This window comes from Lissotriton vulgaris, chromosome 2_1 (genome assembly GCF_964263255.1).
Source record: "Lissotriton vulgaris chromosome 2_1, aLisVul1.2, whole genome shotgun sequence".
NCBI classification, from domain to species: domain Eukaryota; kingdom Metazoa; phylum Chordata; class Amphibia; order Caudata; family Salamandridae; genus Lissotriton; species Lissotriton vulgaris.
The window spans coordinates 456317112-456332515 of NC_141687.1; the positions used below are offsets into that span (position 1 = coordinate 456317112).

General features: G+C 37.8%; 1 protein-coding gene across 1 annotated transcript in view; it reads left to right on the forward strand.

Moving 5' to 3' along the window:
* COL3A1 (collagen type III alpha 1 chain) overlaps positions 1–15021 on the forward strand; it is a 113698-nt gene extending 98677 nt beyond the window's left edge. Inside the window, exons 41-51 of the mRNA XM_086955350.1 lie at positions 597–704; positions 1434–1487; positions 1596–1703; positions 3654–3707; positions 3793–3900; positions 5932–5985; positions 7328–7435; positions 8664–8958; positions 9273–9460; positions 11534–11776; positions 13910–15021. Coding sequence (XP_086811476.1) covers positions 597–704; positions 1434–1487; positions 1596–1703; positions 3654–3707; positions 3793–3900; positions 5932–5985; positions 7328–7435; positions 8664–8958; positions 9273–9460; positions 11534–11776; positions 13910–14056 — 1467 coding nt within the window. The 3' untranslated portion in view covers positions 14057–15021. The remainder of the gene's footprint in view (positions 1–596; positions 705–1433; positions 1488–1595; positions 1704–3653; positions 3708–3792; positions 3901–5931; positions 5986–7327; positions 7436–8663; positions 8959–9272; positions 9461–11533; positions 11777–13909) is intronic.
* The last annotated feature ends 383 nt before the right edge of the window (positions 15022–15404 follow it).

Here is a 15404-nt window from a genome sequence, read left to right on the forward strand (position 1 = left end):
ACATGCCTAGATGTAGAAATGTCTTAAATGTCTAATTTCTAATTATTGCTGCCTCTATTAGACATCAAATGCTATGTTATTTTTAAATTATGTTTAAGTAAGCACTAAAAGAGACAACACTGACTAGCTGAGCCTACTTAAATGTCTGCATTGCATTGGACAAAACACTAGATTAAACAAACAGAAAACTCTTAAAACAAACAATAATGACAACAAAAGTAGATAAAACAGGATGTTGACAATAATGCATTTAGGATAACATTTTTAATATATATATATATATATATATATATATATATATATATATATATATATATATATATATATATATATATATATATATATATATATATATATATATATATATATATATATATATATATATATATATATATATATATATATATATAATAAGAAGGATGTTCACAGAATAACATGTCATATACAATCTTAACCCAATCAGTAAATCATTTTATTCTTAATCAGACTTGCCACTGCTAATTAATTCAGTTTGTAGTAGGCATATTACTGCTTGCTCTCCTCCTGACTTTTACATTAATATATCATATAGTATTGAGCCTGTTTTATTTTTGTAGGGTGAAGATGGTAAAGCTGGCACCAATGGCTCCCCTGGTGACCGTGGAAATCCTGGATCACCAGGACCTGCTGGTATAAATGGTGCCCCAGGAGAACCTGGCAGAGATGTAAGTGATTGTTTCACACATAATCTTTATGATATATATTTATTTAATCTTTCGAATTCCATCAGCATTGCTTCAAATAGATTTTCAATCAGCGTGCATTCTTATGTGTTCAACTGAAGATATACTTAGTTTTACAAATTTAACTTTACATTTTAGAGCATTTTTGTTTATTGTTTTTCTTCACTTTACATTGAAAACGTATTCTTTAAACAGTAAATGGTGGGGTTTGGTAAAAAGTACAGTACAAGTTATTGAGGTAACATATTCACTTACATTTAATTTTAGTATGCCTAATTTTAGTAAGCTTTTGCCTTTTATCATAACAATAGCAGTTTGGTGTCTAAACACTAAAGCTGTTAGGTTTATCTAGTGTCCTTATTTGAGATAAAAAGGAATTTGATAATTCAACCCATACATCCCCTTTCCCTGCTTCTCCACCAATTTGAAGTTCATCTCTTACAGACTGCATCAATGTACATTATCAGTAATTCATTTGGCATACTTATACTGAATTATTACTCTATTTCTAACCTTCCAAATTGTGTTAAATTCTTGTTTTATTATATGCCAGATCATGGTAGTTTAAGGGTTTCATCAAATGAGTTAAATCATGTCCAGCGCTCTATAACTTTATGCTCAATGCAGGAATACTTTCAAAGTGATTTATAAGTAAACCAGGTATAATGGCATGCCTATAGATTTTAAAATGTACACTTTCATCTTAATTAGGGTAACCCTGGATCGGATGGTGTACCTGGACGTGATGGGTCTTCTGGTCCCAAGGTATGCAGAAAGAAAGCTCTTTTACAATATAATCTTTGTCACTTGTTTTGTTTGAAAGATTACTAAATCAAAGTAAACATTGTTTCTAATACATTTTTGTGTTCTCAGGGTGATCGTGGTGAAAATGGTTCTCCAGGTGCACCTGGTTCTCCTGGACATCCTGGAGCTCCTGGTCCTGTTGGCCCAGCTGGAAAGTCAGGCGAGAGAGGAGAGAGTGTAAGTCTAGAAAATATGAAGTAATTTCGTTAGACTTAATTATGTTCTTTAGAAATTGGATTTCAGAGCTGCTAAATTCTTCCAAGGAACTGAGATGAGACCCAAAACTAGAATATGCATTCTCAGACTATTCAGAAATCCTCAAATTAGTGAATTTCACATTATTTGTATTTTTGAAAGCAAGAGCCACTAATTGTCTGAAAATCAATGATTGAACTATTCTTCTTTTTAAAACAAATTAACCAGGTTTCTGAAAATGCTCTTGTTATATCCATTTGAACTGTGTAGACATAAAAGCAGAGAGTTAGCACATGTTTTGTGACCAAATGCTGCTTCTTCGGAAAATTGATTAATTCTCCATATATATCATGTATTAACAAATTCATAGCTTTGTATAAGAGAATGTAACTGTTGGTATTTTGCCTGTAATATAAAACATCAAAGCATATTCTTCCTTTTTAATAGAGGATGAATGATGATGCACTAAAGATATTTTGTACAAGTTATGCAAGCAGATAGTTCTAATATCTAGGTCTATTCTTTTTTTCTACAATACAAGATATTGAAAAGGCTTATCCTCTAATATTTCTACAAAACATTTGATAAAATATACTTTCCGACCCACTATATATCTACAACAGTACATATACTAAAAGATGGGTGAACACAGTTAGCAGATAGAAGAATATTGTGGTGTAAAGGAAGCCAATATAAATCAAAACTAGTATGAGGTGATCAACCATTTATGGGCTGGTCAACTGGCAACAAGTGTGCTCTTTTGGGGTGCTAGAGAAGATGGCTGCAAATCGAAAATAATACAATTTCTGGCAGCCAAATCAGGAAAGAACCAAAGCATGGACAGTAGTCAAAATGTGAAAGTAAACATTCCAGTAAATATCTAAATTCTTCACTAAGAGATTGATATTAAGAGTGTTACTCTTGACCCAAAGTTAAGGAAATTGATGCAGAAATATGTGAAGATTCAGTGTCAGGATGAGTTTTAAGAAGCAATAAAGCATCAGTTGTGCAGAGGAAGTCCTCTAAAGTTGGTAGCCGAAGATATAATAAAACATCATCATGCATTGGTGGATTCAGATGTCCCTGTCCTTTTTTGTCAGAGAATGTGACATAATTTCACTGCAAGGTCAGCAACGTATTGCCACTCTTTTGGATTTTTCAAATAAATCTTACATAATTTGCTATGGGTGACAAAATCTCCTTAACACAGAGAAAATGTAATAAAAATGTGGATTTAGGGAATCTTAATTATATATGCTTGTGGGAGCCAGTGGTATGCTGTCCCAAGAAGTACAGAACAAGTGCAGCACTAATCATCTGCTGTGCACGGGGAACAAATGAAGCGAACATGGAACAAACCAGTTTTCAGGACCCACTTTTCATGTAATTTTCATTTAACCATTTTGCTAAACAAATGTGTGCACTCTACCAACCATTGCAAATAGACATCTTGAGCATTTTCACTGAAAATCATAAACAGCTATAGTATTACCATTTTATGTAATAAAAAGGATTTGGGTATGGAGGCAAGGCATGTACCCATTATTATAGACTGGCATCTGAACATTCACAAATCAGTGTATTTTAACAGAGGTTCCCAAAAACAGGAAATAGAGACAGCTGATGGAACAGAATTTATGTTATTGTCTTCCAGAGAAGTCTTCCGACAGACCTAACACAATTCTACCATATCAAGTTACTCTTAAGATTTTTATGTACACCTCTGTAATAAAGGAAATACTTTCTTCCACTATCCATTTCCTGGCAATTATATCCATAGAGTATCATTTTTATGATGATTTTCACTTTGGCGACATTCTCCCATATACCTAAGGCAATGACTATAATCTATGTTTGGCAAGTCAATATAAACATGAGATATACAACAGAAGATTCTCATTCTTAATTACGCTTGTTACTTTATATCCACAGGGACCTGGTGGTCCATCTGGCCCTGCTGGTCCTGCTGGTGCTCGTGGTGCTCCCGTAAGTATCACCATCAAGGTCTGAGCCACATATTGTATTACAGTACATTGGTTCTGCCATTTTAAATTGTGTTTGCTTTTGGCAGGGTGTGCAAGGTCCTCGTGGTGATAAAGGTGAAGCTGGAGAACGTGGCACAAATGGTATCAAAGGCCATCGCGGAATGCCCGGTACCCCAGGTTCCCCGGGTTCTCCCGTAAGTAATGGCAAGCTTTATTGAATTATTATTATCATAGACTGACTAAAACTAAGGATTTTAAGAAAAATAGACTTGAAGCTCGATTATCGTTTGTTATAATTTTGGGTACTTATAGTTAATAGCTAAAATAATGTCAATTTTGAATATTAGTAAAAGAAGATATTCAAGATATTTATTACTATAGATAAATATATATCTATAGCTATAATCATGGATATATATATATGTGACCAAGCTCCTTCCTGGAGCGAAACGCATCATGGAAAGACACTTGTCTCCTTATGCTAAATGAACTAACCACACTGCTTGCACCTTGATCCTGTGTGGTGGTCCGTGATTCTAAGGAGTTCGAAAGAGGTCTGCACCTGTATTTCACCCGTCACGTATCTGGCGGTCAGGAATATATATATATATATACATATATATATAATTTAAGAAGATATTTAACCCCGAATAAATCACATTTTTACACTTTAACCTATTGTGTACACTGGGGCCAGATGTATAAAGCCATTTTGCATTTCTAACTGGCTGAATCACTATTTCGGCCCAATAAGAACTGCTGAATGGCCTTTTTCTATGTACAAAGGCCAAATCGCTGTCGCAATTTACGATTTCTTCCCACTTGAAAACGGAAATTGTGATTGCAATGTAGGTAATCACATATAGGGATTGCCTATTTGTGATTCCCAAAGCACATGTATAAAGCAAGATCGATGGTAACCATGTGTACATTTTTAAAAATCGTTTTGTACATGTAACATGTAACATGCCCTTGGGCATATATGCACTTATATATGCACTTGAAAATTTGGGGTGCCTCCTTGGAGGCCTTAAGCCCAGAGGTACCCTTGGTTTTGCATATCTTAAATTGCGATTTCCTATTAGGAAATCAAAACTTAGAAAATGCAAACCATTTCCTATTTTGCCCATAGGTGGGAATGCAGTGGCATTTCCTATTTGCACTTCCCTAATAGCGATTCTTACTCTGTAGGAATTGCTATTAGGGAATAGCAAATGTTGTGCATATCATTTTGCATTTCCTAAATAGTGTTTCCTATGGTGTCGCTATTATGGAATGCAAAATCAGAAATTCATACATCTGGCCCACTATCTCTACTTAAACTGTCTCTGATATATGTCAATGTCTGAAAGAAGAAATTTCTGCTGTGAGGCAATTTGGGGTACAAACTAAATATCTATCTTTATCTGGTGAAATATAAAATCCAAGTATGAGCAAAACATTTTGTTCATATATTACTTTTTGAGTAGGGTACTTATGAGTATTACTGCCCAATTGCTGGCAACCCTAACTTTTAGGTTCGGTTAATTTTTTTATTGTTGAACAATCAAAATCATAAAAATAAAATAAAATACAATTTATGAGAAGTAATAGTTGGCAAGGGACCTATAAATGCAGATACTTCTCTATAATCTGTATTTGGACTTTCAGATTTTAGATTCCACTTCAAGAATATGAAGTGTTTACGTTGTTTTGTTGATTTTATTCATCTTTACATTACAAACCTATTGTTAAAACATTGTTGCTTTATTTCAAAACATTGCCTTGCATGTTCCATGACACACACAATGTCTGTTTAGGCTACTATGAAAGTCAACATCCTCTTAACAACTTACCTTTCTAAAAGGAATGCTTGGCTAGCAAAGTAGTGTTCCATATTAAAGCTTATGTAGATTAATTCTTTATGAATTATGCTATGTGAATTGGCTTGTTTTCGTAAAATAAGTCCAACTTCATTCAGATAAGTTCATGTTACATCAGACTATAAAGCTAATGCTTGGAAGCTCTTCACACATGCTTACAAACCAGCCATCACTTCACAACATTTAGATGCAGCAGGTTGGAGAAGAATCAGGATTCATTTGTACTTAAGTTAAATATGCTTTATAAATATAGTTGCATATGTATCTAAAAAAGGCCTTTGATACATATTTGTTGGCCTGGCAGCATTTTTCCTTATGCAATAAACTATTTGTTTATGTATTTTGCATTCTTGTCCTTTGCAGGGACCTTCTGGCCATCAAGGTGCCAATGGAAGTCCAGGAAGTGCTGGTCCCAGGGTAAGTGCAGAAGCATCAATGTATTGTAACTGGGTAAAGTTTAAAGTGTATGCTGTACCTGGAAAAAGTAGTATATTTACTTTGCACAAGCTATGTTTTTAAGAACTCAAGACCATTGGGGGAGTTTGGTGTTAAAGAAGGGGGCCACATACACTTGCACTTTGTACCACATTACCCCTGGCTCTGCATATGTGCCAGCACTATTTCAAGGAGACATTCCTTAATTTGCATGAGGACGTGGTATCATGCAAATGAGGAAACACTTTGCCTCTGCGTCTTCATTGTATTACAGACACAGGCGCAGAGGCAAAGGATCTGTTGTGGTGGTGGGGTATCACTGAATGTTCCCCATTGAAGGAGAGCACACTCAGTGTGTCCTCAGTAGCTGCACAATGAAAGGGAGAATAGAGGTCCCATGGACAGCCCTGAGACCTCCCTGTCGATGAATGGAGCGTCTCACTGTACCTGCTAGCAAAGGAATCTCTGCGCCTCCCCCCTTTACATGTAGCCCTCGTTGCCACATCCACATTGCAAGGCAGGCCGTCGGCTTAAAACACATTTTTTATTAATGTGCTGTTCTCAATGTCGGAGCACATTTTGAGCCTCCACTTGAAACTGTGCATTTGTTGTGATACGACACACTGGCCCAGACTGTGGCCAATGTAAAAACTTAAGTGTCAAACACATTGTAGAATGGGTCAGAGACGTGAATCCAAAATGTGGCCTCAGGATGTCTGTTACACAATTGTCTTACGATGCTGATTTCTTTCCTATGCTGATTTGTGAATCTGCACTGAAAATAATAGAACTTGATCTTTGTGTGATTTATATCAAAGTTCCATCTGTTAAGTCTACATGATGATTTATTTGATTATCATAAAATGAGGATGCACATGCCTCTCAGAACTAACCAAACCTCGAGCTTGCAGAAAATCAACAATTGGAAAAAAACATGTAAAAATGTGTCAATCTTGTAGCACTGACAGTGCGATATTTATTCACGTTCTGTTTGATTTAAGGGTTTTATTGCCTTTAGATAGCATCTGAAAAACTTGACATTTTCATATGATTTCTCCGTTGTTATTACAGTATTTTGAGAAATATTATATTTCAGTGAATTATATGTTCGAAAATATTCAATTAATTTTTATAAATGATGAGCCTCTTTGTTTGTTACGTTTGATTGATTTTCAATGTCTGTGAAATTTCGTACAAATTATGAATAGGTTTTAAGGTATTTATTGACCTAAGCAAAAATGTCTGTAGGAGCATGAATATTCCGTTCAATGTTGATCAAGTGACTCCTTACATTGCGCTTACATTACAACTTTTATTGTGATAGGGCCCTCCTGGAACTGCTGGTCCCCCAGGCAAAGATGGTCATGGCGGTTACCCAGGCCCAATTGGTCCTCCAGGTCCTCGTGGCAGCAGAGGGGAAACTGGCTCAGAGGTTAGTCGAAAAAAATGCTTTGCAAGCGCTTACGATAAAACATTTGTGGCCAAACATGCAATTATTGTAAGTTTATAAGGCTCAGGGGGGTAATATGTGCCTTTAAAATATATGAACCTTGTTTTTCTTTAAATGTGTCCTACTTGCTTACACTCCCATTTGAGAGGGTTGTATTGTCTACTAGGCTGAGCATATTAAGCCCTATTCCCTATAAAAAATACTCTTTGATAGAGATGATTGACTCTGTACTGTGGCACCATGCCCACCACTATCTTGGGGATATGGAAACCCTAATCCTAGCAAATGCTCACAATGTCATACATAAACAATCACTCTAGGACGATAATGTGCATTCAAGGATAATTTAATGCAGATGGGAGTGACACCTAGGTTGGGATTAAATATTGTGATTCATCAAGGTAAAGGGAAATGGCAATTTCAGAATTAACTATAATTTCAGGCTTCTTTCTCTTAAATTCAGAGTTTATATATAAAGGTAATCCTTTGAAATGCCATAGATGATGAGCAATTGCTGTTAAAAAAAACTAAATTAGAGCAGTAGATAATGGAATAACTATTACTTCACACTTCCCAGCGTTCTGTGATGAATATTTCCCCCAATGTGTCCTCTGTGGGGAAATATAGTGGTCTTACTGGCTTAATGATGCCTTGAATTTTTTCAAAGGCCTCCACAATAGTGGTTCTGTGTACTCTCTTTTCTTGAAAATGTGTTGGTTTTATGTATACTCTTTACAGCATACATGTAACAAAACATTTTCCGGTGATTTGCTTCATACACAGTAGTGTTGCAAGTGCATGCTTTAATGTATGGCTACCGGTGCTTGTCTGGCCTGCCACATCACATTAGAAGGAGGACATAACTTGGACCACTCATAACTTCTTACTGCAAAAGTGTGATTCAAAGTATGTCAAGACTCACATGGGTCACACTAGGAGACCACCACTTGCATCAGATATGACATATGTTGCATTAAATGATTCAGCAAGAAGTCTGTGTATGCTGACAATCACTCTTCAGATGTTAGCTCCATATCCTACCTCCTCCATCACAGCTTTACATAAGATGTGACTGCTTTTCAAGTTATCTTAAAGAACCTATGGTCCAAATCCATTGATCAACTTGTGCTGGAAACCATCCTATCTGAGTCTGTTGGTTTAAATACAAGATGAAATCAAGATGAATCACTTGTGGATGCTTACATTTTAGGGTTCTTCTGGACCTGCTGGTCCCCCAGGACAACCTGGTCCTCCAGGCGCACCTGGTCCTTGTTGTGAAGGTGGTGCTGGGCAGTTGGGAGCATTTGGTGGTGAAAAGGGGCCCGGCCAAGCTCCCTGGTACGGTGACCAGCCAGCAGATCAGAGAGTCAGCGCTGATGAAATCATGTCCTCCCTGAAAACCATTAACAGCCAGATCGAAAACATAATCAGCCCTGATGGATCACGCAAGAACCCAGCTCGCAACTGCAGAGACCTGAAGTTCTGCCATCCTCAATTAGAAAGTGGTAAAGTATTGCATAGTACCATACTTGTATAATTCACACGTGATTTTGGTAAATTAGCTACAAAATCGTAATGTTGCTATAGAACAAACCATGCTAATCTAGGGAAATTGTATTATTGTTATGAATTCAATGAAACACTGACCCAATGAGAAGTAACACCATTATTTTCATGAAAGGTAAAAACATTTTCCATAGTTGATGTCTCTACTTAGGGAACCGACACTTCCCATATTCCAGGCCATAGAACAAAAACTGAGGTTTGCTTTGCTTCCTTTTGAATTAAGAGGGTATTATGCTAATTTCTATGTCCTTAGGTCATTACTGGATTGATCCGAACCAAGGATGCAAAATGGATGCCATCAAAGTATTTTGCAACATGGAAACTGGAGAGACCTGTGTAAATGCTAACCCAAGCACTGTTCATAAGAAGAGGTGGTGGACTAGCACAACAAATGACAAGAAACATATTTGGTTTGGAGAGTCTATGGATGGTGGCTTCCAGGTATGGATTAAAAATCCAGATTTTGAGGTTGTGATATGTGTAATTCAAAGAGTAGACCAAAGATTCTTCCAAATGACAATGTACAGTACTATTTAAATATGTTTATTTATTAAAAAAAGTTCTGAATACAGGTGTTGAAGTATTTCCCAATCAAGACATGCTACTTTAGGGTTTAGCTGCTGGCAATGTATTTCAGCCAAAAGTCCATTTATTCATGACCTTCTATGTCAGAAAAAGGCAAGATTCTGATTGATTTTCTAGGACAAGCCCCACATGATCTGCTATTTTGCCCATATAACCTTCAATTTTTTATATGTGTGGCTACAAAAGAGCATACAATTGTGATGACTGCAGACAAGACGTGCTCTGCCTGCTCCAGTTTTGCACTCCACCCACATGCAAATATATAAAATTGATCTGATATGGTTCCAGTACCCCATCGCACAGTTAATGCTCCAGCTGACCCAATTCTAATTTCACAGATGGTGTAGGCCATGGCATCCCTATGTCCTAGAAGTCTAACTCTCGAAGACCTGTGCATCTATTTAATAGTTACCTAACGTATCCTTTACTTATCATATGAATCGCATTTATAAAACACACTTTATACTGTGTAGATCAAACTCATAACAGGCTTTTCTTAAGAATCGGATACCTTATCTACTCCTAGATTTGGAGTAGCTGTCTGACTTTATAGTGATTTATTAAGGATCCTAGAAGAACTCCATGAAATCTACATCAGTCCTAAGTATCCTGGGGCTGTACAAGTCATAACATTGATAAATGGAGCATTTCTGCCAGCAGTAGCACATAAAATAATGTATTATTTATCCAAGTGAAAAACATTTTTCCTGTTGATAAAACACATCCACTGTGTTATGTGATTTTTTAGGCTATTCCCTCCACAATCCCATTTAGGTAAGGCACGTAATCCTAGTTTTGACAAATCCAAATTTACATGTATGGAAACTACCCGCAAGTGGTGTATGAATAACCCAAAGCTCTGGTTTCCATGTGTTCATCTGCATTTGCAAAGTGCCCTCCCCAAGAACACCCACAATCAGTCTTTTAACCCAAATTTGTGATGCAACAATCCCCTCATATTATGATTCGGTGTTTGTAAAATGCTGTTTTTACACATCTATTATCAGTTGTGTAAAATTTTCTGTAGTCAAGTTCCACATGATTTACTCAAGTAATCCTCCGATTCAGTTTTATAACTGAAACCCTCATCAGGAGTGCCAGAGATTTGGCCTTGGTAAGTATTGCTACCCCAACAGCCACTGATTCTGACATCTTTAAGCGGCTCAGCTACTGGGAATTACAATGTGAACCTAGTGGTTCCTCTAATAATTAGAATGATAATTTAGCAGTTGAATGGAATAATGTCCTAGGTCCCTTGCTAAGTCCTCATTCATCCTTGGAGTTTCACTGAGAGATTCTGGCTTATTTCACCAGATGGATTTCCTGGATAAAACTTACTGGGTCCTGGGACCTTGTAATTCTGATAGGACAACCCCATCAGAGTTCCCACAATATTCGTGTTGGAGCCTTCAGTATTCTTCATTAATTTTGCCAATAATACATTACATATCCTCATGAGTCATCAGCTACACATGTCTAAAGTCAAACTGATAACAGTGCACATACTTAGATAATGGAGAAAAAAAAACCACATACTGATGTGTAGCAGAGAAGCTGTTCTAGTCTGCATGCACCTTAAGTAGTGTTTTGCTGCCAAATAATTATGATCAATTGTAAGTATCAATGTAGTGTATTTAGCATGAAATATTGCATAATTCTAAATTTCCAAATGAATCATTTCTTCTTTACACCCTATTAAAAAGAAAACTATCTCATCTGAAAAATGTGTTGATAAAATGGTAGCCATTTCTGAAATCAACCAAAACAATTCCTACACATGTCAAATACACCCATCCTGATTGTGCTAGACCTTGGGAACCGATTTCACTATTTACTGCTATGTGATTGGTCTTAGAGAAGAACAACCTTAAGTCACAAAGTGGGTATTCTGTACAATACTGAGGTTTCTCTTTTTCCTTTCTTCTACAGTTCAGCTATGGAGATGCTGATCTTCCAGAAGATGTCTCTGAAGTCCAAATTGCATTCCTTCGAATCCTTTCAAGTCGTGCGTCGCAAAATATCACCTACCATTGCAAGAATAGCATTGCTTACATGGACCAAGAGAACGGAAATGTAAAGAAAGCAGTGAAACTTATGACTTCAATGGAAAGTGAACTGAAGGCTGAAGGCAACAGCAAATTTGCATATTCCGTTCTTGAAGATGGCTGCACTGTAAGTTACTCTCAATCACTCGAATTGTCTACACTTTAAAGAGCATGTTTCTTCTTTCATTGAGATTCAACTGAGTTTGTGATCAGGCATGGTCGGCACAGGTAAGTACGGTGGGGTGGTGCGGGGACAGGGTAGGGTGGGGTGGTGGCAGGGGGTGGGAGGGAGTTGACAGATGACGGAATAAGTAAAATTAAGTAAAACAAACAATAAAATCATTTACCTTATGCTCGCCGCATTGCTAACTCTGTGAATGCAGGTTAAATGGTTTTATGTACTTAAAAAAAAAAAATGTTTACGTACTCCGTTGTCCTTTCCCCCACCCTATCCCACCCCATCCCCCGCCACTCTTACCTATTCCTGCCGCGCCTGCGTGTGAACACCAGCCATATGATAATGTTGCTGATGATGTGGCAGTTTATCATGCACGACTATTACCATTAGTGATTCCAGGTGCTTGACACCTATCCTTCCATCCATGTATCCATGCCACCCCTGACTCCCGCTCGCAGGATTGTAGTCTTTAGTCAGCCTGTGCAGTGTTAGTGGCCTCCTAATTGCTGTGCAATGCAGCAGTGAACGTGAAGTAACATTTGACTCTAGGATGTAGCATGAATGAGCATACAATTGCTCAGTGTCAAAGATTTTCTGTAAAACTATTTAATAAGTATATTCAGAAGTAACAAGTGGATAGTAAAGTAACAAGCAGCTCAGGATTTAAATTCAGATATCTGCATGATGCTTAAACATGTGGTTGGGTTTTAAACTCACTAGATTTTTAAATCTCAATTAGTAGGAAGGAATGACAGGTAAACGCACCCAGTGTAAAATTGCAGGGTTGTAAACAAAAGAGTGAGTTCTACCTTGTTTTATGGAGTAACCTTTTGTGAGTGACACTGAAGTTTTGCTCCTACTGTCTGTACGACCTTATTTTCGTGAACACTGAACCTTTGCTATTACTGTCTGAATGACCTTGTTTTGTGAACACTTAGGCTTTTCTCTTATTGACTATGATGCCACTTGGGCCCTGGCTGGAAATCATCCCTTTTATTGATGACTACTGACCTAGAATTCTATGACCTATAGTATGCGCTAGAGGGTATTTCACATGGGAGGTGGTAACAGATGGAATGCTCCGCTGGTGATGAATATCCCAGAGTGATGCACATTTCTGAGATCCTGCCTTTCTCACCAGAACTCAGAAAAGAGTTGCGTGTCCCATGAAAATGAGACTTTCTTTTGTGTAAGTTTAGTTAGACCTCTCGGGTTACACGTCCAGCCACTGATGAAGCGAAAAGCCACACTTAGATTAGCCTTTTCATATTTAGTGCTGAACAGTTCTATGGGAAGATATAGGTGGTCCTTCATGAATTTCAAGACTAGAACTATGGGCATTTTATACCCCATTTGCTTAAAGAATTTTGTAAGAGTGTGGGGGCTGTGTGGAGCAAATATGGCACGGCGTAAATACCCAGTGCCTCATTTATGAGGCAATGCGTCACTTTTACGCCGCCGGTGCGTCACTTTTTGTGACACACCAGCAGAGTAAAAAATGTGTCTTGTTGCACCATATTTAGAAAGTGACGCATCTAGGTAGATGCGCCACTTTGTAAACCCCTGCGCTACATTATTCCTACGCCAGGTATAATGTATGCGGGGGGCCTTCTGACGCAAGAAAGGGTCATAGAAGTGACGCTGTGAAATCTATAAGATTTCACTGCACCATTACTAGGACACAAATGCGTCAATTTTTTACGCCTCCCTCACAGCAGGCATAAGACTGATGCAGGCCCTTTCACATGGGGCTTGCCCCATGTGAAAGGACACATTGCTGGAGTTGCGTCACTTTTGTGACACACTCCAGTAGTGCGTCACTTCTGCGCCATACAGATACGTCAGAAATACTGACGTATCTGTAACTCCTTGCGCCATGATGCGTCATACTGTAAATATGACGCATCATTGGTGTCGCAAGGAGGGCGCAGTGAAAAGTGACACATCGCTGTTTTCACGCAGCGATGCGTCACTTTTCATAAATGAGTCCCCCCATTTTTATGTTGTCTACAAATCTTTTATAATTATTGCGTGGCAATAAACTGTATTTTACTGACACATGATTTTGTTTTCATTCAACAGAGGCACACCGGAGAATGGGGTAAAACAGTCTTTGAGTACAGAACGCGTAAGACAATGCGGTTGCCCATTGTGGACATTGCACCCTTGGACATTGGCGGCCCCGAGCAAGAATTTGGTGTGGACGTTGGCCCAGTTTGCTTCTTGTAAATGAAAGACACTGCTTTACCTTAAACCATAGCCTATGTTTCACATCACATCCATGCCCCCTGTATTTTCTTTTGTGATTGTCATCGTGCGACTCATCAATTGTACGCCAGTTATTTATTTCACAACAATTTCAGGAACAAAAAATAACTAGGTGTTTGAGGCTATTTTTTGAGGTATTTTGATACAACACAAAATACAATACAAAGTCTTTTACTCTATTTTTTTACCAATAGTTTTTTTCAACAAAATGCCCCGGTGGTGCTAAATAAATGTCAACGCTTAGAAACGACACAGAGCACATTGAATGTTCTCCTTTTTTTAAAATAAAAACATTGATGAGCCCCAACGTCAAACTTGGCCCATCTTTCCTAACCAGGATGAAGCTCACAAGTCAAGCAAGAATGGTGTTGTTGAATCTACCTCATCGTGGACAGAAACTGGGCTAAGTTTGATGGCTTACTCGAAACGCTATGAAAGAGAAAATTGCAATATGCAACAAATTCGTACAAGTACAAAATGTGTCCGTCCAAATCTCAACTACATACAGCAGAATGTGGGAACCGAACACCCAAATGTCCTTTTTTATCCATGGATTTTAATTCCATAATTGTTGGTGCTTCCGTACTTCTCTGTTGCTGAAACCACTACAATAGGGAAGCGTAAAAGAAAGAAAACGATGGTGCTAATTGCTGATGTATTTCCACTTTCTGAAACTGCAATGCAGGGGTATTGACATGTACTACAGTAAAGGATTACCAGCGCTTGTCCAGAAGTTTCTAGTCAGGTTGTTTCTGACGCTTCATCTGTCTGTGGTCTGTCTGTCTCCACTCACTTCACAGATGTCAGTGTAACGCGCAGTTGGGGGTGCCTTTTGTCACAATCCTAGGCACCCAGCTGTGTAAGCTTCTTGTCTGGTTGTTGATTCATTTCAGACGGAAAAGCATAATAAATGTTTTTATTAAAAACGCAGTGTCCAGTTCTTTAATGGTGGTGTTCAGTTGCATGCATGCGCATGTGTTCAGAGCATAGGCCGCCACCACTATGCTGGTCGCTTGTAGTCTCCATGCTCGCAGCCATCTTCTCTCGCATTAAGATATTTAGAAGAAATTGACTCAGTCCTGAAACTCTCGGAGTGACCTCTAATATAGATTGCAATATAGCTCACGCACATCAGCGAAGAACTTTGCACAAATCTACTATTCTTCAACTACTAGTTATTTAGGAGAAAGAATTTTCTTCTCAAAATAATTTGATGTCCACCCATTAGCCTTCCAATTCAATTGGACAGGGATAGCAGTTATTCCATCATCTCCATATAGAGGTCCATTCAGTCAGTACATCTATTGTG